Genomic DNA, 25,320 nt, shown 5'->3' with positions numbered 1-25,320 from the left:
GTTTTAATACCATTTACAATTTGGAGGGTGCAAAAGTTGTGTTCTTAAAAAGAGGTTTAAATTGCTTAGTTATTTAACTGTTGAAAAGATTTTGGGTAACTGATAAAATCAACAGAAACTTATTGAATTATAAAATTAATAGAATATCTAAATAAGGAAAGAAATTTAACAAACACATAATGCACTATGGGATAATCCAAATGAAGGATAGAAGGGAATGATGGTTAGAAAGGCTGATGAAATAATTTGATGTTATTTGATGAAATGATTTGATGTTATTTGATGATGCCACTGATGTTATACAGGTGTGTAACATCAATGGCATATTAGTATGGCGGGGTCCAATATCCATAGTCAAAAAGTTCCATGAAAGTGTAAAGGTTAAGGAAATGATAGATAATGAGAAATATACTTCCATGTTATAGCAATTTGTATCTGGGAAACTAAACTTGCAAGCTCAACTTATTTTTTCGAGTAAATAAAACTTAATCAAGCCTAGATTAACAATACTTTTATCGATTCAATATACAATTAACATGCATATTATTTATTGTATAGTACTTCTTGTAAAGAAAATTCCTCTCCTTCTAATGTCAGGAATTTAAAAGCCTAAAAAATTGAGGGCTGTGGATAAATAAATTCAAAATGGATAACCAGAGCATATTAGCCTTTTTCCTCTCACTCACAACATGCTTGTAGCAATGAAGATCAGTTTTAATATCCCTAATAACCTTGGGAGAATTCTTCCAGGGTCATTAGGAATGATTTCAGATAAGTATCTGGATACTTTCTGAATTTGGATACTCATCCAAGAGCTCCTTCATTGCTTTCTCATGCTGAAAGAAATCCATCAGTATCCAAGTTCTTAGCTTCTCCACATCTTCACCAGGTTACTCCTCTAGGGCCTTTAATTAATTCAGCATGTGGCTCACACTATTCCCCAGCATCAGAGGTTTTAATTCCAAGCGCAAGTTTGTTATGTAGCCATAATGTTTTCCTGCATTTTTTCAAGTGTTTCCTCTTGGAATTCTGGTCCAGAGTTGGCAGTTGTGTGTGTCAAAAGATCCATCCCCCCCCCCTTTTCTTTTCAAATACAGTCTATCCAAAAATGGAAAGAGAGAGAGAGAGCCCTGCTCTTCCTGGACTACTATTATTAGTGGGGGTCTCTCAGCGTTTCATCTTTAGTCTCATAACGTGTTGTTAAAGTCTTAACAACACGTTATGAGACATCTTATTGATGATACTGATATACACCTATCAAGTTTCTCCAATTTGTTCATGATATAAAGATGGGAAGTGGGATTAACAACAGTAATCAAGGCATGCTACTACTACAACTCAAATAAATCAGACATATCAGCTGAAAAATAGCAGATGAGGTTTAACATTGATAAATGCAAGATACTGCATTTGGGTAGCAACATTCCTAGAACAACATATCATTAGGACAGATCCTAAGTAGTCAGTAATGAAAAAGATCTGTGAGTAAATTACACAGGCTGACACAAATTCTCTGAGCAGTAATGCCAGACTTCTGGGATTGCTCAAGTTGTATCTGTCAATGATATAAATTAGTGCATTTTAAATACTGAAGCAGTTCTTCAAAATTTGCATCATTGACAAGAATCTGTGATTCCTGCAAGTTTAATAGAGAACTATATATATATATATTTCTGGGTACTTGACTGTTGAGGACATTCAATGAGGATATGCTTGACTGTTAGCTGGGATTGGCAGAATGAACACTGAGGAGAGTTCTCTCCTATGAGCAAATACAGTTGAATGGGAATGACTGATGCAGTCTTGCCAAAATTACTTCTTGCATGTTTTTCTTGAAACTAGGTGTCCACAGTTGCCATTTTTTTTTTGTTTTTTTTTTTTTTTTTTATCTGCAGGAGTTTATTAATGATTTGAAATGGCACAATTGAATATAGTGACTCCTACATGCTGTTTTAATAATGGATTTGTAGCCAATGTAAGATACTTTCAGCTGACAAGAAGTACTAGAATCAGGATGCTTGGTGGCACGATCAGCACATTCATTATCTGGGATCCCAACAACTAGGGATCCAGGCAGAAGGTGAATGTCTGGTTGGATGTTTGATATTGACTTAATCTAGATCGGATCTGTTTCAGGATGGGATCAGAGGGATAAAATGTGGAAGGAGTCGTAGTGACCACACTTAAGGAATCTGTATATGTCAGAGAATTCTCGAAGTGGAGATTGTTTATATTATCTAGGACTAGTTTCGTTCCATATCTGTAGTACAGATACTGCATTCATTGGGAAATGAGTATTGCAACTGTGAAGGTGGAAGAAACTGCTGCAGTACCTACGGCTGCATCTGTTTTGGTGCAATCAGTATAGATATGCAATTCATTTCTTACTGAAAGGAACTGCAGTGGATTTATTTTGCTAGGGAATAGCCTCGATTCTATTTTGGCTATTGAAAGTTGAAGATGCCTTTCAAAGGTATTTGTAGTTTGTGACTGACAAGAGATGAAGAGGTCATCAGAAAACATGTACAATTCATTTGTATTTGGAATGGAATGTCCTTTGGAATAATTCTCATCGAAAATAAAGTTGCACTCAGAATGGATGCCTGCAGTTTTCCCTCCTCTAGTTCAAATGATCTAGATAAGTTGTTCAGATAACTAATCTGAAACGTTCTGTGGCTTAGAAAGTTTTGTATAAATTGAGGTAGTAGTCCTCTCAAACCAAAATAATGACTATCTTGAAGAACATCTCGGCAGGTAGTGTTGAAGGCTTTCTCAATATCGAGATTAACGATGACCAGATGTTGTCTCCTTATGAAAGCATTGTGAATGTTTGCTTCTGCTTTGTTCATTATATCTAATGTGGACCAATTCTTCTGAAATCCATACTTTTGATTATTGTTTAGCAAGTTTTTAGTTTCCAAGTAGCTGCCTGTGAACCATTTTTTTTTCTAGGACTGTGCCTAAACACCTAGTCAGATAAATTGGTCTGTAATTACATGGAAAGGCATGATCCTTTCCTGGCTTTGGGAAGGCTAGGACAATTAAGTGATGCTAGGAGTCTGGATAAGTATTTTCTAAAAATACTCAATCGTAGAAATTTAACAGGGAGCTTTTTGCTTTAGTTCTTTCAGTATTATGTAGTACATTCCATCTGGACTAGGCACTATTGGATGTTTTCTTGAGTTTCTAAAATTTCTGCTAGTGTGAATAGTTGGTTGTATGGGTGTGTTACCATAGTAGCAGCAGAGTTTGTTTTATGATGTTCTGCAGATGCCTAAATTTGTTGAAAGGTTGGGTTATAAAAGGATACTGCCTATATACTAACAAATGATTCAGCTAAGGCATTCGCTACTGCTGCCAGTGGCGAAAGCTCCTGCCTTTCCCAATTTAATATTGGGGCTGGGGACTGCACATATTTGCCATTCAGTGTTTGAATTTTCCTCCAATGAGTCTACTGTGTGTCCTTGCTAATGGTTGAAGAATAACTAATCCGGGTATCTTTTTCTTTGCTATTCTTCTTATTTGGCTTTGAGTCTTTTAAAGTTTCTTAAAAAAACTCAAATTTCCTTTTAAAGGAAATTTGTGAAACATATTCCAAGCACTACTGTTTTGCTGTTTAGAGTCTGTACATTCCTGAATTTGCAAACCATATTCCAAGCTCTATTGTTTTGCTGTTTAGCATCTGTACATTCCAGATTCCACCAGTAATTGCTGTTTACATTTTCCAGGAAAAGATTTTGTTACTGCAGAGGTAGCAGCTTGTAAAACGTGGCTGGTTATATGTTCAGTAACATCTGTGGGCTACATCATTAATGTGAACATGAGAGGTATATACATTCCAGTGTGCCCCACCAAATTTCCAAGTAGGACGAGACAAAGGAGGCAAGTTTACCTGCGCTTGGATCTTGCAAAGAATCAGTTGATTGATTCAATGATTGCTATTTAGTAGGTTATCCAAAATTGACGACTCTGCTACTATATATTAGCATATATAGTAGGAGAACAGACTGAAAGGTCTATTGCAGTTGTAGATCCTGTAGAAAAATGGATAACAGAGCAAATTGACACACTGAATTAAACAGAGCAAATTGATAAGCATAAAGCAGGGATTCTATTAGAATACCTCTCCTGTTGATTGTTGGAGAACCCCACAGTGGATGAAGAGCATTGAAATCTCTGATTAAGCTGAATGGAGAAGGCAGCTGATCTATTAGACTTTCTAGATCATCTGAGGAGAACAATAAATTAGGAGGAAGATATATAGAAGCTACTGTAAGTGTGATACAAATTTTAATACGTACTGCCACTACTTCTAAACAAGTCTGAAGAGAAACATGTTTGGATGGAACATCGCTTCTAACAAGAATTGATATGGGCTGGTGAGTCAATACTCCTATCTCATCTAAAGATGGTATAATTTTTAATGGTAAGACACAGTTTAAGTAAATTTCGTGTAAGGATGTGCCTGCTGGTTCATGTTGATGTATAAGATCTTGAAAATCATCCTTTCTGTTACAAAAGCCTCTACAATTCCACTGATGTATTTTTTCTGTTATGTATCGTATTTTCCCTAGATCCCCACAGATGGAGGCCTGTTTTTTACTTCCCGCAGTACAAAACATTGAATGCAAATTGGGAATATTTTGATCAGATCCTGAGGGATGCTGCTACACTGGAAAATGTACATCACACTGCACAGATACCCTGTTGTGCAACAGGCTGAATAGGTCTCAAATCTGATCACCTCTGTATGCAACACTTCTTTAAAAAGGAAAAACAGAAAGACTAATTCTGTCCAATGGCGGACCCAGCACTTAACGAATCTTAGATATAAAATAAAAATGGCTAGATGTAAGCTGCAGCATGCTAGGAGTAAGAGATCAGGATCAGGTGGATTGTCTTGCTGTTTGTTGTTTGTTATTTGGTTTTTAGGAGCATTAGCAACTAAGGCCATATTGCTCCGGGATATGCAGTGGTCATTCCCTGACCTTTCCGCATCCTCCGTATTTGGTGGTGACGGGCTCGAACCCCGGTCTAATCAAGAAGCATATACTACGCACTGCTGCTCCTTCCCACCTGGCTACGGAGGCACCTTGTCTTGCTGAGTTGTATAAGGTGGCTAGAAGGTCATATCTATCAGATCCACGAGATCGACTGACTGACCTGAGACTGGTTCCAAAACCATCATCAATAGCCTAAAAAATCTTGACACTACTTAGCACAGCTCTCTCTCTTCAGATTAATCCAATGAAATTTGCACAAATGGTGTTCTCATTTAAATCAAACCCAACTCAACTAAACCTGAAAATCCATGGAACATCCATTCCTCCAGTAACCAAGCACAGAGATCTTGGGATCATCTTTGACCCTAAACTCAGCTTTAAACACCATGTCGCAGATTTTCACAACATGGTCTGCCGATCCAGATGGCTTGCCAAACAACACCTCCTTCATGTCACTGAGTCTCAGTACACCCTTCAATATATTTACAGGTTTCTTCAGCCAGTCATCACATACGTACCTGAAATCTAGGCATTGGCAATGAAAACCATCATCTGATGAGTACTGGCTTCTTTGTTGGATGACCTTCAAGCACAAACTTCCACCCCTCACACTTCATAAATGACCAAACTTTTAAACTACAGAACGGATCTTCAGCCTCCATTTACTTGTCTCAATTAAAATGATAGCAGGTGAAATCAATACACGAAGTGTTTGGCAGACTTGTAATTGAATAATCCCCCCAAAACCCTTAAGAGCCATCCCTTCTTTACAGTCTGTGGCATGAAGGCTCAGGAAGGATGAGAGATTCCTGCCAATGGAGGTGCTCCAAAACATACAGGAGATAGATACAGAATACAACAAATTCATTGAGGACAAAAGCCTATAGAACATGTATCATCATGCAGCAGCTCTCCTCTTCAGCTAATGACTATCGTTGTTTTTCTTTGATCAGTACATTGACATTGTGGGTAGGGAACTGTTTTTGTGTGTTTACAACTTCTCTATTTTTTTTTTTTCTTCCTGTTTTAGTTCCTTTCTATGTTAAACCCCTAGCATTGTTGCTGTTATGGGTATTGCATCAGGCATGTATGTAAAATTTTTACTGATTGCAATAAAGATATTATATTTTAATAAGATTCAAGAGAAGAAATTAGCATGGGACCGATTGCTCCAAGCTACTATGCATAAAGAGCTATGGGGCAAGGCTTACTAAATTATAGCGGAAAAATGCACCCATCTGAAATCTTTTAACCAATTTTAACATTAAATAATCTGGAAACTCTCACATGGAGCAACTCTATGAATGCCATCTAAGATGGCATTATTCATCAGGACTATTCATTTCCAGAGGGCACGGAACAGACCTCGAGGAGACTGTTGCATCTTACATTTGCTGGCCTTACTTCAGAAGACCCCTTCACACAGGTTGAAATATCGGAAGCTATTAATACTATGAGAGATGGTAAATGTCCAGGGAAGAATTGAACCGAGGTTGCTGTGTTAAAGAGAGTACTGACTGTCTGTCTGTCCTCAATTAATTACTGAAATTCTAAATTCTTGTCTTCAGGGGAAGGTTGTTTTCAAAAGTCTTGGAAACAAGTTAATTTTAAAATTTTACTTAAGAGCACTGGAAAACCTCTAAATGAACTATCATCATACAACCTATTGCGCTTCTCTATGTACTTGGAAAAGTACATAGAGAAGCGCAATAGGTATTTGGAAAAGTACTTGAAAAACTGATTGTCGTCATATTTAGGCACTATTACTCTGCCAAAGACCTTTGGGAAGCTGTTCAAAATGAGGTGATCACTAAGAACAGATCTACTGTAGATGCTATCAGGAAGGCCTTGAATGCTGTTACAATGTCTGACTCCAGATATGTCCATGGCCCCTTCTTGGACTTCAAAGGGGCCTTTGACACCTTATGATGGCAAAGCGTCCTGGCGAGCGAGGTTCAGGGATGCCGGGGTATCAGCTCCACTATATTGCTTATTTATGGATTATTTTCAAGATAAAAGTCTTGTTGTATCTTTGGGATCTTGTGAGATCACTAGACAGGTCACTATGGGCTGTCCTCTAGGATTCGTTCTCAGTCCTTTCTGTTGGGATGTGGTCCTTGATGGGTGGCTTACCACAATACATCATCATCTTCTTCCAGTCACATAGCTCACCGAAGGAGCTGTTGTGGCCACCAACAAATTCCTCCAGCTGCATCGATCTATACGAGCAGCATCGCAAAGTGTCATGCCCAGAAGTTCACTAATCCCATCCTTCCACCTAGTTGTAGGTCTTCCTCTGCACCTCTTCCCCTCAGTTTTTCTTCCATAATATTCTTCAACAGAAAGTTTTCCATTCTCTACATGACAAAAAAACTTGAGTTTTCTTTTGTTGATGCTACGAAGAAGAATTTTATGCCTGCCAATTTTATTCAATACCCACTCATTTGTTCTTCGATCCAAGTAAGAAATACGCAGTATTCTCCTGTAACACCACATTTCAAATGCCTCCATTTTCTTCCTCTTATTTCTTTTCAGATTCCATCCTTCACATCCATAAGTGGCAACTGGAAAAATTAACGAATCGATGATTCTCAGTTTCGCCTTTAGGGGCAGATCATGATCACTCCCATAATTTTATCAGATCAGCAACCAATGTTTTAGCACTTGCCTGTCGTCTCTTTACATCGTTTGGGCAGTCACTATTTTTATTTATTCTTGAACCTAAGTAATCAAATTCATGAACTTCTTTGATATCTTGCCCATTAACATTCACTTTACTGGGACAGAGATTAACACCAATCACCATAATTTTAGTCTTACACACATTCAGAAACAATCCTTTTCTCTTACTTGCGTTTCTTTAAGATGATCCTTAGAATTACAAATCAGCACAGTATCATTTGCATAATGAAGGTTGTTTATCTTCAGTCCTCCAATTTTGATGCCAGTCTCTAAATCTTCCAAACCTTCACGCATGATATCTTCGGCATAATGATTAAAAAGATGAGGTGACAGAATACAGCTCTGCCTGACGCCATTACCTATTGTGAAAAGGTCTGTTTCCCATGTTCCTTCTCACAGTTCCTTCCTATTCCTGGTACAGTAGCTTAATCAGCTGAATTATGTGGATTGGGAAACCGATAATAGTCATCGTTTCCCATATTTTCTCGTGTTGAACACAATCAAATGCTTTTGCATAATCTATAAAACACAAAATGACTGGAACATTGAATTCTTTGCATTTTCCAATAATCAGTCGTAGACTTAAGATCTGATCTCTGGTTCCACTACCCCTTCTTAAACCTGCTTGCTCTTCTGGCATTTCTTCTTCAAGTTTTCTTGAGATTCTGTTTAATATGATTTTAAGAAGAACCTTGCTAGGGTGAGAAATTAGGCTAATAGTCCTGTAATTTTTAGCAAACTTTCAGACCTACTTTTTTTTTGGTAAGGGGATGAAAACTGATTTCTTCCAATCTGATGCCACCATCCTGTTTCCCAAATTTTTACAATAATTTTATGAATAAAACTCTGTGCCCTTCACACCTGTAGCTTTAATCAATTCCACTGGGATTTCATCAATTCCCGGTGACTTGCCACACATTAGTTCTGTGGCTTTTTCAACTTCTTCCTTCAGTGGAACTGGTTTGTGATCACACTCTTGAAAAGGGAGTGGCAGATCATTAGTGCCAGCAGGTGCTCGGAAGGGTTGCTCACAGTATTCTTTCCACCTTCCTTTGATTGTGTTCTCCTCTGTTAAAATTTCCCCTTTGGAGTCCTTAATTACATTAAGTTTTGGTCGAAACTTTTGACTTAAGGACTTAATTACATCATGCATCTTTTTATTGTTGTTTCGCTTGTTGTCGTATTCGATTTCTTTACACTTTCGATCGATATAATCCTGTTTGTCCTGGCTTAAACAGGGCTTGATGACTTTGCTTAGTTCCTAATACACTTTGTTTCTTTGTACACCCTGGGCTTTTGCAGTTCTTCTCTGTTCAATAAGTTTAAAAGTGGCTTCTGTAATCCAAGGCTTCCTGATCTTTAACCTTCCTCTAATGTGTCTATTTGCTGAATCCTTAATAATGCTTTTTTGTACTTTCCCACATTTCCTCAGACAGCATATCGTCATCTAGTTCTAACAGAGCTTGAAAATGATTGCCTGTTTCAAGCATATAATTGTTTGGAATATTTTCTACATCCAATCGTCTAGGGAAAACCTTATTCATGATCTTTTTCAGCTTCAGCTTCAGCTTCAGAATGATGTTGCGTAGCTGATGATCACTGCCACAGTACATCATAGGGTGCAGAAAATTGTGTATGTCAACAATGCGGTCATATTAATTTTTGGAGACTTCAAGACCAGAATCAGCAAGAAATATCTAACGACGTCTTACAGGACCTGCATTAATGGTGTCAAATATACAAATTGGAAATTTCAAATCACAAAACAAATGTTATTAAAGGGTCACTTAAATGTTAACCATCGTCCCACTATTAAATTGAATGGTCAGTCCATCAAATTAGAATGCACTTACAGGTATTTGGGCATCAAGTTGAATGATAGACTGAATTTTTTTCTCACATGCTAATTATATTCTACATAAAATAAAAGCCGTAACAGAAAAAATTATTACAATAACAAAAGTACTTGGGGAATTAAATCGTCGACATTAAAATTATACTATAAGTGTATATTTCTCCCCATCATTTGTTACGCTGCTGGGGCTTGGGATCATAAAGGAAATCATCTCACAGTTAGAAAATATCTCACTCAAGCACAGTGCTTTTTCTTATTAGCAATATCACAAACCTGGAGAACTGTATGTGCTGTTGCTTTGCAGGTGTTAAATGGCAAAATTCCAGTTCAGTATGAAATTATAGCTCAATATTTATTATACCATGGGCATAAAAATTTGCCTGCTGGAGTTGGTAATTACGTATTAGACCTGAATGTTTTTGAAAAGTTAGATATGGTTCGTATCAGGAATGAGTTTTTTGCAGGATTGGCAGGCAGAATGGTCTGTTGCCCAGTTGGGCAGATTGACTTACAAATTTATTCTGAATGTTTTTGAGTTTAACAAACTAAATGGTTTTGTCCTGGATTGAGTACTACATTCCTACTGACCGGACATGGTAGTATTAATTCTAAGTTACATGTTTTTGGTCTTTCTGTTACTCCTTTATGTCTTTGTGGTAATATTGAAGGAGATGAGCATTTACTCTTTGACTGTAATTTATATTTAGATTTAAAAATTCAAATGCAGGTTAGAAGCAGTGTTTATAATCATGAGGACCTAGCAGAATTGGTGATCAATGAAGAAAATTTCTTTACTTGAGCGAATTTTGCAGATAGGCTTTTTAAGAGGAGGAAAAGAATTGTAAATACTGACTTGGATGTTTAATATTAATATTTGATGGCTGTTGGGATTGGCTTTATATCCATGATATAAAAAAAATAATAAAAATAAATAAAAAAAATTCTGTCTGCTGAGCCCCTAGTTGAGCCCTAGCAGTTATTTGGTACAGTTAATTAATAAGTTGAGAATTGTTGCTGAGTTGTAGAATGGATCCTAAATGCCAGTTCTAACAATTGTTGGGCAAACATGTATGCTGTGTACATTATGAATAGAATTTGACCTAAGTGAGTGTTTTCATTTCATTGGTAGGAGAAATAAAATATTTGTGACGGAAAGTCTATTAAGATAAGAGATCATTGTCCTTAGAGCTACAGAGTTTGTTGCTCTACCTATCAATTTGATTTAAATAGTGTATATATTTGGTGACTGACAATGATTACTGGAACATTCTGATAGAAACCTGGTTAACTGAGTCATTGGACTAATGTGTATTTAGTTATTATCCCCGTAATGGCCAAGATCTGAATAATTCTGATTGGGATTAGATCAGTAATTAGATTGGCCTTGAGGTATTGGTGGGTTTTGATTTTTGGTTGGACTGACTGATATTGCTTGTTAATAATAAAAATCTTTGAATGGGTTGTGACGCTTGTCAATACTTATAGAATTGGCTGTTGGTGTTTAATTGTAATATAGGTGACGCTGTTTGGAAAAATACTGGATATGGTAATTGATGATGATAAATTTTGGAATAGAGGTAACTAATTTTTGATGACATACAAAAGTACTGATGTTATGTTAGTGTTTATTCTCTGACTCACTCCTTTCAGGTGGCAGGTAACTCCCTTTAGGAGTTCCGTATCTTAAAGCATTACTTGATGAATGACACAGTTGTATTAGAATTAATTGGGGATATTGTATTAGATTGGATATTTAGGTGGGGTTAACACTGGATTAATTCTATACATAAATTATGTATATTCCGGTCTTTTGTGTTTTATTTAGAGTTGATCTATGAAAGTTAATGCAAGAAGAATGTCTCTCTCTCTCTCTCTCTCCAACATGCACTAGATGAGGAGATTAAATTTATTACTGGCACCTCCGTAGCCAGGAGCAGCAGTGCGTAGCACACGCTTCTTGATCAGATTTGGGTTTGAGCCCATGACCACCAAATACGGAGGATGCGGAAAGGTCAGGTAATGACCACCGCATATCCCCCAGAGCAATATGGCCTTAGTTGCTAATGCTCCTAAAAACCAAATAACAACAACAACAATTGAATTTATTTAAGTAAAATTCTGTAATGTAGTGTATTTATTAATTGTTTTGCTGTCTGATTGACAGCTGGTTTTGTGTTTCAAATATCCCAGTCGGGATCTAGTAATATTTTGCGTTGTCCTGATGACAACTATACTTTTCATATTATTTTTCAATATCCATAAGTGCGGGATACATAGATTTTTTATTATAATGTTTATGGACAATATAGTCTACTAGCTGTATTCTTATTCTCTTCTATTTCTGGGAGATGTCTTTTTCTTTCATCTCCCATCTTTTCTAATACTTTCCCATCCTCCCCGCCTTTCCTTACTTCTCCCACTATTATCCCATTTCTTTTCATAATTTACCTTGGGGTTTCCAGGTAATCCCTGGAAGCCCCCAGGACGAGACTTTTAGTTCAGGGTCCCTGGTGCACCTCCATGTAGCTTGGAATGGGAGTCAGGGGGGCTGGGGACCAGGTGTCCTCTGCCCCATGGCTGCAAAGACACCAGGTGCCTATACTCAACATTAAACAGAACAACACATTAGTGTATGTGTGCACTATGCACCAAACACTGTCACACTCGTGGGCTCTGGCTCATGCTTTACAGATGCAACTGCAGCATATAGGGGAAAGCTGGAGACCGCCAAAAAATACAAATTATACTTGAATAGGGTTTTATGGGTTGTTTTTGATTCTGAGTACTTTTTAGTTGTAGATTGCTTGAAACAGATCATGGCTTATAAAGATCTATTTTTATTTTGTATTTCTTAGGAAAATAAGGGCATGTTATATCCATCTCATTGGTTGTGTGGAGTTCTACAACTCCATTATCTGGATCATTCTGTTAATCGATATCCATTCTGGTAGAAAATGATGGCTGCAGTTTGGTTTCTGTCACTTTTGGTTTTGTTGATGGAGAAACACTAACTGGAATGGTAATTGAGATAATACTGGCTTGTTCAGGTTTTTTGTTATGAAGGATAGTTTAGAAGTTGGGACAAGGAAATTGCCTAATGAACAATAGATATATTTGAGAAACTGATAACATTGTCTGAGTACCTACTGATTCAAAATCTTGAGCCAATATGACATACTGTGATTGGTACACTATACAATCAAATTATTTTACGATGGACTCTCCACAATAAAATATTGCTCACTATAGGGATGTGTGGTAAGTGTTGGTCATTATGATGATGTTTTCGAATTTAATTTTAATTCTATTAAAAGGCAATTCTAATTGCAAAAATAGGAAGACTATTATCTGCAGGGTATAAAAGTAAAGATCATAAATTTATGCTTTATTCGATTACCAATTAACAAAATTCAATGACACGTGAAATCGAAATAATATATTTTCCACGGGTTAGCAAAATAAAAGTAAATTTAAGCTTACATACATAGCTTAACTAATACTGTAATATGTACATACTAACTAATTGATATTTTTGTTCACTGACTTTTTTTTTTTTGTAAATCTTACGTAAAATTTGGTTGCAAAATTTAAAACAATAAAAAAGATAAGCAATCAATAATAAAGAACAATGCATACACAGGTTGCAAACAACTCGATATGCACAATTGATATATGGAGTAACAAGTTTATGAAACTTAAAAAGTAGGAATGAAGACAAGATTCTGAAAATCTATGTTTTTTATATGAGAGAAGAGGAAAGGAAACACATTTCACCATAATACCGTAAAATCCCACAGAATTTCAGCTATCGGTATTACTGCAAATGCAATAAGACCGAATTTATTGCCCATTTATAATAAATCGAACTAACAGAAAAGCCCAATAATCTGTAAAGTGCATATTGTTTTATGGTAGTGACCTCCAGAAAAGAACTTATGAAAAATATCACAAAGGCATTCAAAATTGATTCTTATAACCGAACATATGATAACAAGGAAAGTGTAGTGCATTTTAATGATTTGAATTTTTTGAAATTAAAGCGGCTGATTCCATTAACCAGTGATTGTGCGGGCTTACGACTGTCTTCGACCAAACCACCTGGTCTTTCCTTTCAGCAAATAGTAGAGTTTCTAAATGTGCTGGCCGCATGTTTTGTTTTTGCATCCTTTAGTTGAAGTGATTTTTTGTATTGTGCTTTAATCAATATATTAGTTTTAATAATTTTTTTTAATCAATATATAAAATTTCCATTATAAAAATCACCTTTTAGAGAGATAAATAGCTTAGTTATATAGCGAAAGTTTCAACTTCCGAGGTCTTGGAACAAATTACCAAAAAACAAAGTGTTATTGGGTTCGCATCACAATATATTAACAATACGATGGTGTCTCTGGAACGGATTAATATTGTAGGGTGGGGTTCCACTATATTGTCTCTGACTATAACGCTGCCACAAATCACTATAACGCTCTTTTAGAGATTGCATTTTTGGCATATTTAACGAAATCGTTTCATTTGATGAAGTTGACAGCTTGAAAATGAATAGTAAAACAGCATTAAAACGTTTCCCATGCCGACTTGAGATATTTTCCCACAGTCAGTGAAAATTTCTCACACGCTAATTTAATTTCAGTATAGTGACTTGTTACGTAGTTCTGAGATCAACATTTTAAAAAATGATCAAGTATATTGCTTGTAATATTTGCTCTATATGCATTTATCCGAAGTCTAGTCATCACTCAGTACAGTATTAGACGTCAGGCGTAACGGACAGTTTACTTCAACATTAAATCGTGATTAATGCAACCAATGCAGTTACATTTTCGAAGAGTTAATAATGGCCGATAACAATGAAAAGGCAACAATGTCTGGACGCAGTTTGTTTGTTATTTGGTTTTAGGAGCATTAGCAACTAAGGCCATATTGCTCCGGGATATGCGGTGGTCATTCCCTGACCTTTCTGCACTCTCCGTATTTGGTGGTGATGGGCTCGAACCCCGGTCTAATCAAGATGCGTGTGCTACGCACTAGCTGCTCCTTCCCACCTGGCTACGGAGGCGCCTGTCTGGACGCAGAACAAAGACCATAAATGTAAGATAAAAAGACTGAATTTGAAAATTAAATTAGGCATTTTGATGTGAATCAATTCCAGTCAACGACAAGCAGATGTGTGCCGTAATTTAGGACTGGCAAGTTTAACTGTAAGAACATTTATAAAAAATAAAGAATTAATTTTAGCAGCGGGAAAGGCACTGCATGTAACTTGGGCTAGGCCAGCTATTAGGATTGAAATGGAGAGACTATGACTAATTTTATTGAAGATAATATTCAATGTAGAATTCAGTTAAGTTAAATATTATATATATATATAAAAAAAAAAAAAAAAAAAAAATAGAGAGAGAGAGAGAAAGATTAGCCTATATGATGATCTAAAGAAAACTCACCTAAAAAAAAAAAAAATGTGGAACCATTTAAAACTAGTAAGGGCTGGTTGAATAGATTTAAAATCCAGGGAGAAGCCGCAACTGCAGATCAAGGAGCCGAAACTTTAAAAAAAGAGCTTGTTAAAATTATTGAAGAGGGATATTATGTGTCATACTTCTCAACAAGTTTTTAACATAGATGAAGCAAGACTTTTTTGGAAACGAATGCCTAAAAGAAGTTTCATATTGAAAGAAGGGAAAAAAACATGCCAGGTTTCAAAGCGGCGAAGGATCGGTTGACTTTATTGTTGGGTGGTAACGCCGCGGGGAATTTAAAATTAAAACCTTTCAGTTTACCAGGAAGGGGGCCAAAGTACAATTCAAAATCGACACATTTTTCATGATTAAATTCATCAATTAAATTCATGATTTTAACTGGAATTTTAAGTTTAATTTTGATACGTAAGTAGTTACCACATAATTATATATGTATGTAATGCAGAATATTTTATATGTACAAATATTTGAATATAAAATATTTTGACCAACATTTGTGCATCTTTTCACTACCGTTTATTATTGATTAGGAAATATCCTATGGTACTGACTGCAACTCACAAATACATATGGTACCTTATGGGAATGCGGCACTCACTTAGCGCTCTGGTTTTCCGTAAAGAATTATCAGCGTTAAGCAGGGATCACCTGTACTTACTTCCACGGACAATGTTTTCTGAATTGGCATCTATGATTCCCCTACTCTCTTCCAAACTAGTCCAAACACATTCCACAAACAGTCACAGCATACAATTCAGTGGGGTTTTCCCCCCTCCCACTTTTTTTTTTTTTTTTTTATCTTCCTTTTTCATCCTTTCTTTCTATGCCTTTTGGAACAACTTTCTTTCTCATATATTTCACACAAATTGCAATCTCAGAAATTCAAGTAATGTTAACAACCAAGTACCATAGGTCTTAACACCTTTTCTCACAAAATGTGGGACCCTAATTTTCCTACTACAGCATCAGAATTTTTTGTTTATTCAGTTAAATCATTATTTCTTTCTAATATGCTGTGTGAAGGAGGGTAATTTTATATTCTACAATTTTGAAATCACATACAAAACTCACTTAAATGTTATATGTAATCCTAAGTTTAATGAAATTTAACAGAATCAAGAAAATTATTTTTCACGCTTTGGAGTTCCTTGGGCTCCCTTTTCAATGGTTAACTGCTGTCTACTTGTATTCATGGCAAATGCAATTAAACTGAATTGCAAAGTTGATTTATAATATAAATTATGCAAATTGAAACTAATAAATTTTTCATCTGAAAGTATGGAACTTCAGATCTGCACAAAGGACTCATACAAACATCTCTTACACTGAAAGATGTTATTACCATCATGTTGTTAAAAAAAAATAAAGGAGTTCTAGTCTATGATGTATCCTTATATTTGACCAATACCCTCCCATGTTTCTGGTGACACATGGAATCTGCTTTGATCAACTATACATTATGCAATAACAGGAAATTTAGTTTTCCTCTAAGGTCAGTGTTGTAGTCACTCGTTCCAATCTGATTAAGTTAACTTTAATTAAATTAATATATAAATTAGTATAATGCCTTTGTAACAAAGTTCTTAGTCATTCCATTCTCCCAAATTCACATCTGGTTGGTTTTGCTTTGGAGGTTATATATGTGGTTTTGTTCACTGAGTAATTTAATTCTGATACTAAAATGGTTCTCAATTTTTCTTTTGTATATCTCAATTTGAGACATACAATAATGGATTCAACTATGTTCACCAATTTGTTAAAGATGAAAATATGTACTATACAGAAATCATACACACTATGACGGAAACGGATCTAAATATGAAGTGACAATCAAATCCAGAGCCAAACATTTCTCATGCAGCAGCCAGAAATGCCCTACATACCGTTTTACATTACATTAACTAAAATTCTGATTGAACAGTCAACAATGTAATGTTTATTTAAAAAAAAAAAGAGGTATGAAACTATTGTACAAAACATCACATCTCATTACCTAATTAGATGAAAACTGTTTCTATGTAAGTGAATACACACATGTATATAATAATAATAATTTATTTATCTCTATTTTATGTTACACTTTTTTGGGAAATAACAGAAAAAAAAGAAGGGAGAACACACAAGCCAATGGCTTTTTAGGGAGTGTTCCCTTAAAAAATCGATGAATATACAAATATACAGTTCTGAAATTGTCCTGAAAATATACAGTTCTGAAATATGTTCAATAGAAAAAACATAAATAAATTGGAGTTTTTTGTACATTTCTTTACAGAAGACTTCGAAAAACATCACTACTTATAATATTAGTGAACATTTTTACAATTGAATGAGGAGAGAAAAGAAAAATGATGAGATACATGCATAGAAATTTACAAACTATTTGCCAACTGCTAACTTTAACATTTGTACATTATTCCCATGTTGGTGTTTTTAAAATCCAGGAGTTGAGTGGAAGGCAATTTGAATCAGACATCCTTGGTGATGTGTTCAATTAGTAGTTTCTTGATTTGATTTACTGAAGTGATATTTTTGATTTTTGTAGGAAGTTTGTTCCAGGTTTTAGCACCTCTGTATTTTACACTTTTCTGAAAAGCAGAATCTTCAGGTTGGCTTAATTTCTTAGATTGTATGATATTTCTTCTTCTTCTATGGTTATGAAAAGGATCTGAAGAGAGGTAGAAACTCTAGTGTCTTCAATGTATTGTAAAGAAAGACCGCCTCGGCCTTCTGTAGCAGTTGGTAGATGCTGAGGAGTCTCACTTCCTTGTATCTCAAACTAACCGATGCGGATGCGTTCCAGAGAAGGCCATAAATTGAACAAACACATCGATTGAGAATGGAGTTGATTCTCACAAGGTTTTCTTGGTTGGCAGTATCCAATGAAATGATTCCATAGGTGAGGTGCGACTGAATTAAAGAAAGAACCCAGGCAGAGGCCCTGGCGAGTATTTCCGCTAGTGATGAAGTTTTTTTTCATTTGTTTCTATCATTTATTTTGCCCAACTTAGCTTATCATCTAGTCAGATTCCGAAAAACTTGGTTTCATTCGCCCTTTCAAGTTTTTTCTTTGTATGTTGCGTCTAAATCAATATTTAGTGGTTTGTTTTTCATTCTAAACACCATATATTTTGATTTTTCTGGATTCAGTATAAGCTGATTCTTTTGAAGTCAACTATGCATCACACAGAACAGGGCAGAGAGTTGAGTTGAAGCTGATTAGGGTCTTTATCTGTGATCAGGATGGAAATATCAGCATACGCTACTAGGTGAGAAGATGGAATAAGAGAGAAATTAATCGATGCAAAGAACAAATATGATAGGTCCAAGAAGTGAGCCTTGAGGTACTCTCCTGGTGAAATAACAGATGTCGGAGTATGATTGATTTGTTCTTATGACAAACGGCCGATCAGTAAGGTAGTCTTCAAGGAGAAGGTTAATTTTCCCTCTCAAGCCAAGATTATTGAATTGAAGTAGAATATTATGATTTATGCAATCAAAAAACAGTGCTATACCATAGTGACCCTTTTCAAGACTATCAATGATACTTGAGCAGAAGTCAACAATTGCAAGATCAGTGGATCTTTTACAGCGATAAGCATACTGTTTTTGATGGAAGAGCCGATTTTCTTCAAAAAAAAACCCATGAGTCTGCTATGAAGAATTTTTTAGAATAATTTTGCAAAAACTGGGCGAAAGTTGTTGACAGAGTTACAACGGTTTCCCTTTGGAACAGGGATGATTATTGCTTTTTTGAATTGAGAAGGGAATTTACCAGACTGAAAGGAGAGATTGAATATATACTTCAGTGGCGTAAGAATTGAGCTAAGGACCTTTTGAAGCAGTGAAGGAGATATTTCATCAAAGCCAGGGGCTCCCTTTTCTTTCAATTGATTCCCTGCCTCTAAAATCTCTTGATCGCAGAGGGGAGCGAGAAAAAAAAAGAGTTCCTAATTGAGTACTTGGCAGATCCTCTCATTTCATTGTCTCTGAAATCAAATTCGTCTTGAAAGAGGTTATTTCCACTTGATATAAGTGGTTACAGAAGGCAGTAGCTTTTAAGCTCGTCATGAAAAACGAGTACCTCGTTTTCAACTACATCTCCAACGTAGCTCCGTGATTTCAGTTTCCTTCTCAGAAATAGTTTGCTCAAAACCGTCCATTTTTTTCTTGCCTATTGTGATACCTGTAAGTTAAGAACTATAGTATTTTCTTAGTATATGTATCAGTTAAAACATATACCATAGTATATGTTTTAACTGAAAGGTGCCTCCATAGCCAGGTGGGCAGGAGCAGTAGTGCATAGCACACACTTCTTGATATAGACCGGCATTCAAACCCGTGACCACCAAATACAGAGGATGCGGAAAGTCAGGGAATGACTACCGCATATCCCCAGCCGTATAAAGTGTGAGGGTTGGCGTCAGGAAGGGCATCCGGCCGTAAAAATTGCATGCCAAATCATTAAAAAAGTATACATGTGTACCTTAAGAATTTTATTTTCAGTTAAAACATAAATATATATATATATATATATATATATATATATATATTTATGTTTTAACTGAAAATAAAATTCTTAAGGTACACATGTATACTTTTTTAATGATTCCCCACTTTAATGACTTTTTCAATTACCAAACAACAGGTTTCAGTACAACAGATAGAGGACTTCTTTTGTAATAGTCAATAGAATATTATTACAGATCTAAAAGAACGATGCATTCAGTACAACATATGACTGATTTTTACAATGCCATATCAAATTAAGGGAACTTACAAAAATGCAAAACTAAAATAATTACTTATTGCTTGAAAAAGCAATTCCATGTAAAAAGTTCATCACTATGATTTGTTCACTGCAGTTGGCTTGTGAGAAATGAAAGTAGTAAACTGAATTTTATCTCCTGAAGTTTAACAAATACACAAGAAATTAAACTGAGAAAGCAAGTCAGCAACAGAATAAATAAATATTTGGAATGAATTGTTGGTAAAGTACTGTGCAATAGCTTTTCTTTAACAAATTAAATTAAGTTTACTTGATCAACTGTCTTATACATACTCTTTGTTGGTTATAATACAGATTACATTGGTACATATTCAAAATTTTTGTTTTATTACTGTTATCCACTGCTTGCTTCCCCCCTAGGTTTATGGGACACTCATACGTGGAAAATTTAGTTAACCAGAATGCCCAAATCCTTGTTTATGCTATATATAGCAATACTTTTACTGTACCTCAAGATAAACAAAAATCAGAAGTTTCTTTAGAAATGAAACAATCTAAAAAATCCATTAAATATTAAGGTCCACATGACTTATATATAAAAATAAATGTTACCTTAATCTTTTCTTCATCTGGTCCCTTTGATGATCCAGAGCCTGTATTCCCTGGTAGTTTAACTTTCTGTCTGTAAGTTTTCATGACACCACACAAATAAGCACTCTTGTTTGACACGTGTTCTAAACTGCTATCCAGGAACTGTTTCAATACTGTCATAGCACCATCCACTGGAAATTCTTTGAGAGCATCTAACGCTCTTTCGTCAAGATCAGAGTATGCTAGTTTTCCTAAGAAAAAAAATTAAGGGAAATAAATAAAAATATATCAACAAATTTTAGAGAGATCAATACAATAGATTTAGGATGAAATTTCCAGAAAATCTTAAATGGGCAGCCAATCAGGTTAGCCTACTTTGTTATTTGTAAAAGAAAGCATTATTTGTAAGTATTCATTACATATCTCATGCATATATTTCTCCTCTCTCTTTCAATATTTCAATGAAGCAATACATAAGTCAACATTCTCCATAATGTTTCTATTAAAACAAATATTAATCTGTATAAATAACAATGGTATCACCATTCTTCTATAATCTGTTAAAGAAATATTCCATTCTTAAATGTATTGAGTACTATCTTTTTTTTTTTTTCTTTCTTTTTTGTTACTGAAAAAACAAATTTAACAGATATCTTTCCTTTTTTTCTGAATGTTTATGCATACCAACCCTCCTTTGGTCAGCACTGCATAATATAATGGTCAAAACAGAATGCATTCTTTATCATATACACTGTACTCAAAATTATTGCAATTCTTTTATTTTAATATTTAAATATAAAGTTTATAACAGCATAAAAATTTTCCAGACCAACTCAAGTTTTAAAAAATTATGATTATAATAACTTGCAATAATTTCATAAAAACAACAGTATAAGCTAATAAAACTGAAAATCAAGTGATTCTCACATTTTCATGAAAAAACTTAGGAAATAAATTATTTAACAATGTTTTCTGCAAACATATTTTAACATATTGCATGTTTTCGGATGATTCCTGTTTCTAGGCCTTCTTCATTTATTGGGATTTCTCTTCTCCATAATTATATTTTTAATATTTAGCTTTAAATCTGTATTTCTCTGCAGCTAAGAAATTAACAGCAATTTGCAAACTCAGCCTGAGTTCCTTACATTTATTTACTTGTTTTCACAAAGGATGAGAGGACATATTTTGTGGCAACAAATCACTAAACTTAACTTTCTAATGAAAACAATCTAAAGCATTCAGCAAAAATTTGATTCGAATGTTTCACAAACTTTAATTCTGGATACACATTACCCAGTGGGGTCAAATTTGAACCAAAATTCATTCTTATTTTATAATCAATAAATGAAATGCTTTATTATTATTATTATAAAAAAAGCATGTAGATATATCTAATACTCAGAATAATAAGCAAAAACAGAAGAATATTTTGAGGGAAAAATTTTAATATGAAGTAGGCAAAAATGATTGTAGTCAAATTCTGACTCCACGTGGTATACCCGATGTTAACCTGACTGAAACTACAATTAACATAGTAGTAGTAGTAGTAGTAGTGGCACATGATGCAAGAAAGCAAGTGTAGGAGCTTATGCAGCATCAGCCAAAAAAAAAAAAAAATATCACACCATTCCCTCCAAATGCCTGTCCAGTTCCTCCTTAAATTTATTTAACCTATCAACTTCCACAACGACAGATGGAAGTTGTGGAAGTTGATATGAAGTCTATCATGAAGCATAACTAGAACAGACTACAGTATGTTCTTTTATTCTTCCATTCAATTTCCAATAAATTAAAATCCAAATCAATATATAAAATTGAAACTGTTGTTCCTATTTTATTTATTGAATTGGATTTATTTAATTAATACCACATTATAAATAAAGGTAACTTACGTGCAAAATAAAGAGCTCAAAAGCATTAGCTACAACATACACATTTTCTCATATTTAAGATTTCTTGTGAATATTACCAAACAAGTTCATGCACAATAAAGAGCTAAAAAATTTTAACTACAACATAACATATTTTCTCATAATTAAGGTTGTGGAAATTACCAAACAAATTCTGAATAGGTCAACCTGTACTTATTTATTATACAAATGTTACACTAGCTACAGCTTTCACTAGTTAAAAATAATTATACAAAATTAAAATTTATTTTTATAGTCTCATGCAATCCCAAGGTAACTCAAGTCAATAGTCTCCAACTCAATCTACAGGGTCAGGCAAAAACTACCTATTTCAAAATTGGGCCCATTTTGCAGCAGTTGCAGTGGGGATGCCGCAGTTCGTGTCTTTAAGTAGGGTACACTAAAGCATTCAGTAAAAATGGAGACATGCTTGAATAAATATCATGCATTTACTGTCAAATCATTTGTCAGGTGACTTTGCTGTGGATATTCAATGTGAATTTAGACAACTTCAACACTGGAAGGATGGTAGTGTTCCAAGTCGAAAGACCTAACATGTTGGTTTTATAAATTTAGAACAACAGCATCTGTAAGAGATGTGAAACCACGAGGCCAGATGCATACAGCACATACCCCAAAAAAACACTGAAAGAATCAGAGCAATCTTATGATGCAGTCCTCAAACATCTATTAATCATCAGTCTGTGGAATTTAACAATTGGAACAAGGTGTAAATTGTATATTGCATATCAATTTAAAGTTCCACTCATAAAATGCAAGTAGCTCAATAATTACTTCATACGGATACATGTTTGAATTACTTAAATATATTCTTCTAGAAAATGAACAATTATGCAGACTTAATCAATCATTTAATCATCATATAATTACTATGCACACTTTCATTTGAACGGCTATATCAATAAACAAAATTTTAGATAGTGGGCAACCAAAAATCCAGGTAATTGTTCTGCTTGGTCACTATTGTTGTCAATTTCATAATAAACTCTGAAAATGTCATAATCAAATAATCTGCAAAAAATCCATTATTTGCTCTTACTGAAATAACTGATTGTAATTCATTCAATTACACCAGCACTAATTTAAGTGCCATCATTTTCAAAGGCCGAGGAGTGTAACAAATTTTTTGATGTATATTATTAAACTAATAGATAGCAGAGCTGCATTGGCTTAATACGTTCTACATTATATATCAATTAGTTAAAAAAAGGAGGAATTACCTCTATGATGCCTTGCAGAACACTTCTTTGCTGATACTCTCCATTGTGGAATCAACTGTAGAAACAGTTTACATGTATTTCTCACACTCGCAGACAAAATCAATGATCAAACACGCCGGAATTGGAGGGCCGTGGACCCAAAATACATCGAATCACCAACCCTAATCTTTGAGTGAAAGAAAGTATGGACTTATTGTCCATACTTTATCTTTAGTACAGACTTATTGTCTTTCAGTACGGACTTCTTGTCTTTCACTCAAAGGTTGGCAATTCGATGTTATTTTTGAGTCGGGTTTGGGGTCCACAGGCCTCCGATTCCAGGGTGCATTCGGTCATCAATTTTGTCTGCCAGTGTGAGAAATACATGTAACCTATTTGCATAATTGATTCAACAACGGAGAGTATCAGCACAGAAGTGTTCTACAAGGCATCACAGAGGTAATTCCTATTTCAATATGTCTATTCCAATTTGCACAGTAGTCATTTCATTTCTAAAATAGGTAGTTGTTTCTGCCTACTCCTATATGAGTACCACAGTTAATAATCGGCTGGGCACTTCTTGTGGAAACATGCAGGCGTGATCCCAGAACATGCATATTTGCATCTGCATATGTGTGTCACAACCACAAGTCCCTTTGAACAGAATTATTTTCACTCTATAATCTCACACTCACACACGCATGCACTCAGATTTTGATTTCTCCACTATAGCCTCAGGAAAAACACAATTTGCTTAATTACGTTACCATGCAAAACTATGGAACCTCTTGTGGTTCCATCTATCCAAATACCACATTCCTCAAATATGATATGCAACCCCATTTTTTCTTTTACAAATTTAAAAAAAATTCTTGATCAGATTCTTTCATTTTGAAATAATATAGTGCCAATTTTCTGTGATCAACTGTAATATCTAACACTGAATCACACATCCCACCAGAGTCCACATCAACTATTTTTCACTCCCTTCCCTTCATTGTAGTGGCTGACCAACAGCATTTCCACTATGAAAGATATGAATCTGCTCATGTATGATACTATTTAAATTCCCATAGATATCAGATTAATCACAGCCAAAATTCCTCCAATCATTACTGGTTTCAGCACTAATTCTTCCTTTTCTCTTATTTCCATTTTGTGACAAACTTATACTTCTAATACAATCCCCAATTTCTTTGGCTTCATTTATGATCTTCAGGTTTTTCTCTTCATTTTCAGACAACTGTTTGATTGGCATTTCCGATTGGTAACAGGTTTTATAAACAGGGATTTCACTTAAAACATGACAATTCAGTTCTCACAATGGCTAAGCCACTGTCAGAAATGAAGTAGCTCTCACCATATCTCCCCTGATATAGTATTTTTTCTCAATGCATATCAATAAAAACAAACTTGGATAAATTTGGTAATTTAATTTCAGCTGAACCGCTCTCAATAAGTCAAAAAACTGTGCTTACTTGTTGTGCAAATGGAGGTTAAACCAAATTCTATATGCTCGGAAACTCTACATCAGGGGCCAGCAACCTTTTCCACCATATGAGCTACTTTAAAATAAACAAGGTCTTGAGATCTACCTATCAGTTTTTTACAAGCGTATCTCTATATTAAATAAAATATGTTTGCAGAATTATTACAAATTTTATTATAAAAGACATTAAGTAGTTACACAAAAATAAGAAATAAACTCAATTAAGCAAGTATTTTTTTTTTTTTTTTTTTAAGTAATTAATGAAATATCTGACACTGGTGTTCTCCAGATAATTCGATCATCTTTTTATTTCTAAGAACTACAAACTATCTTTTTCCAACTCAAGGTTGGAAAAATTACT

The 25,320-nt window shown here is 34.8% G+C and overlaps 1 protein-coding gene across 11 annotated transcripts in view; it reads right to left on the bottom strand.

Moving 5' to 3' along the window:
- The window catches only part of Syp (synaptotagmin binding cytoplasmic RNA interacting protein), a 499,733-nt gene that overhangs the window by 285,151 nt on the left and 189,262 nt on the right, over positions 1 to 25,320 (bottom strand). For 7 of the 11 annotated variants that reach the window (XM_090375502.1, XM_090375528.1, XM_090375520.1 and 4 more), the window contains one exon: positions 20,359 to 20,588. In XM_090375502.1, coding sequence (XP_090231628.1) covers positions 20,359 to 20,588 — 230 coding nt within the window. Of the gene's footprint in view, positions 1 to 20,358; positions 20,589 to 24,948; positions 25,036 to 25,320 lie in introns of all 11 variants that reach the window. The other 4 variants (XM_090375552.1, XM_090375544.1, XM_090375560.1 and 1 more) reach the window with 2 other exon arrangements.

Source organism: Mastigoproctus giganteus, chromosome 1 (assembly GCF_048544385.1).
Source record: "Mastigoproctus giganteus isolate SK-2022 chromosome 1, ASM4854438v1, whole genome shotgun sequence".
NCBI lineage: Eukaryota > Metazoa > Arthropoda > Arachnida > Uropygi > Thelyphonidae > Mastigoproctus > Mastigoproctus giganteus.
Note: the sequence above shows the minus strand (reverse complement) of the source record. Positions and strands in the feature narration are given on the sequence as shown.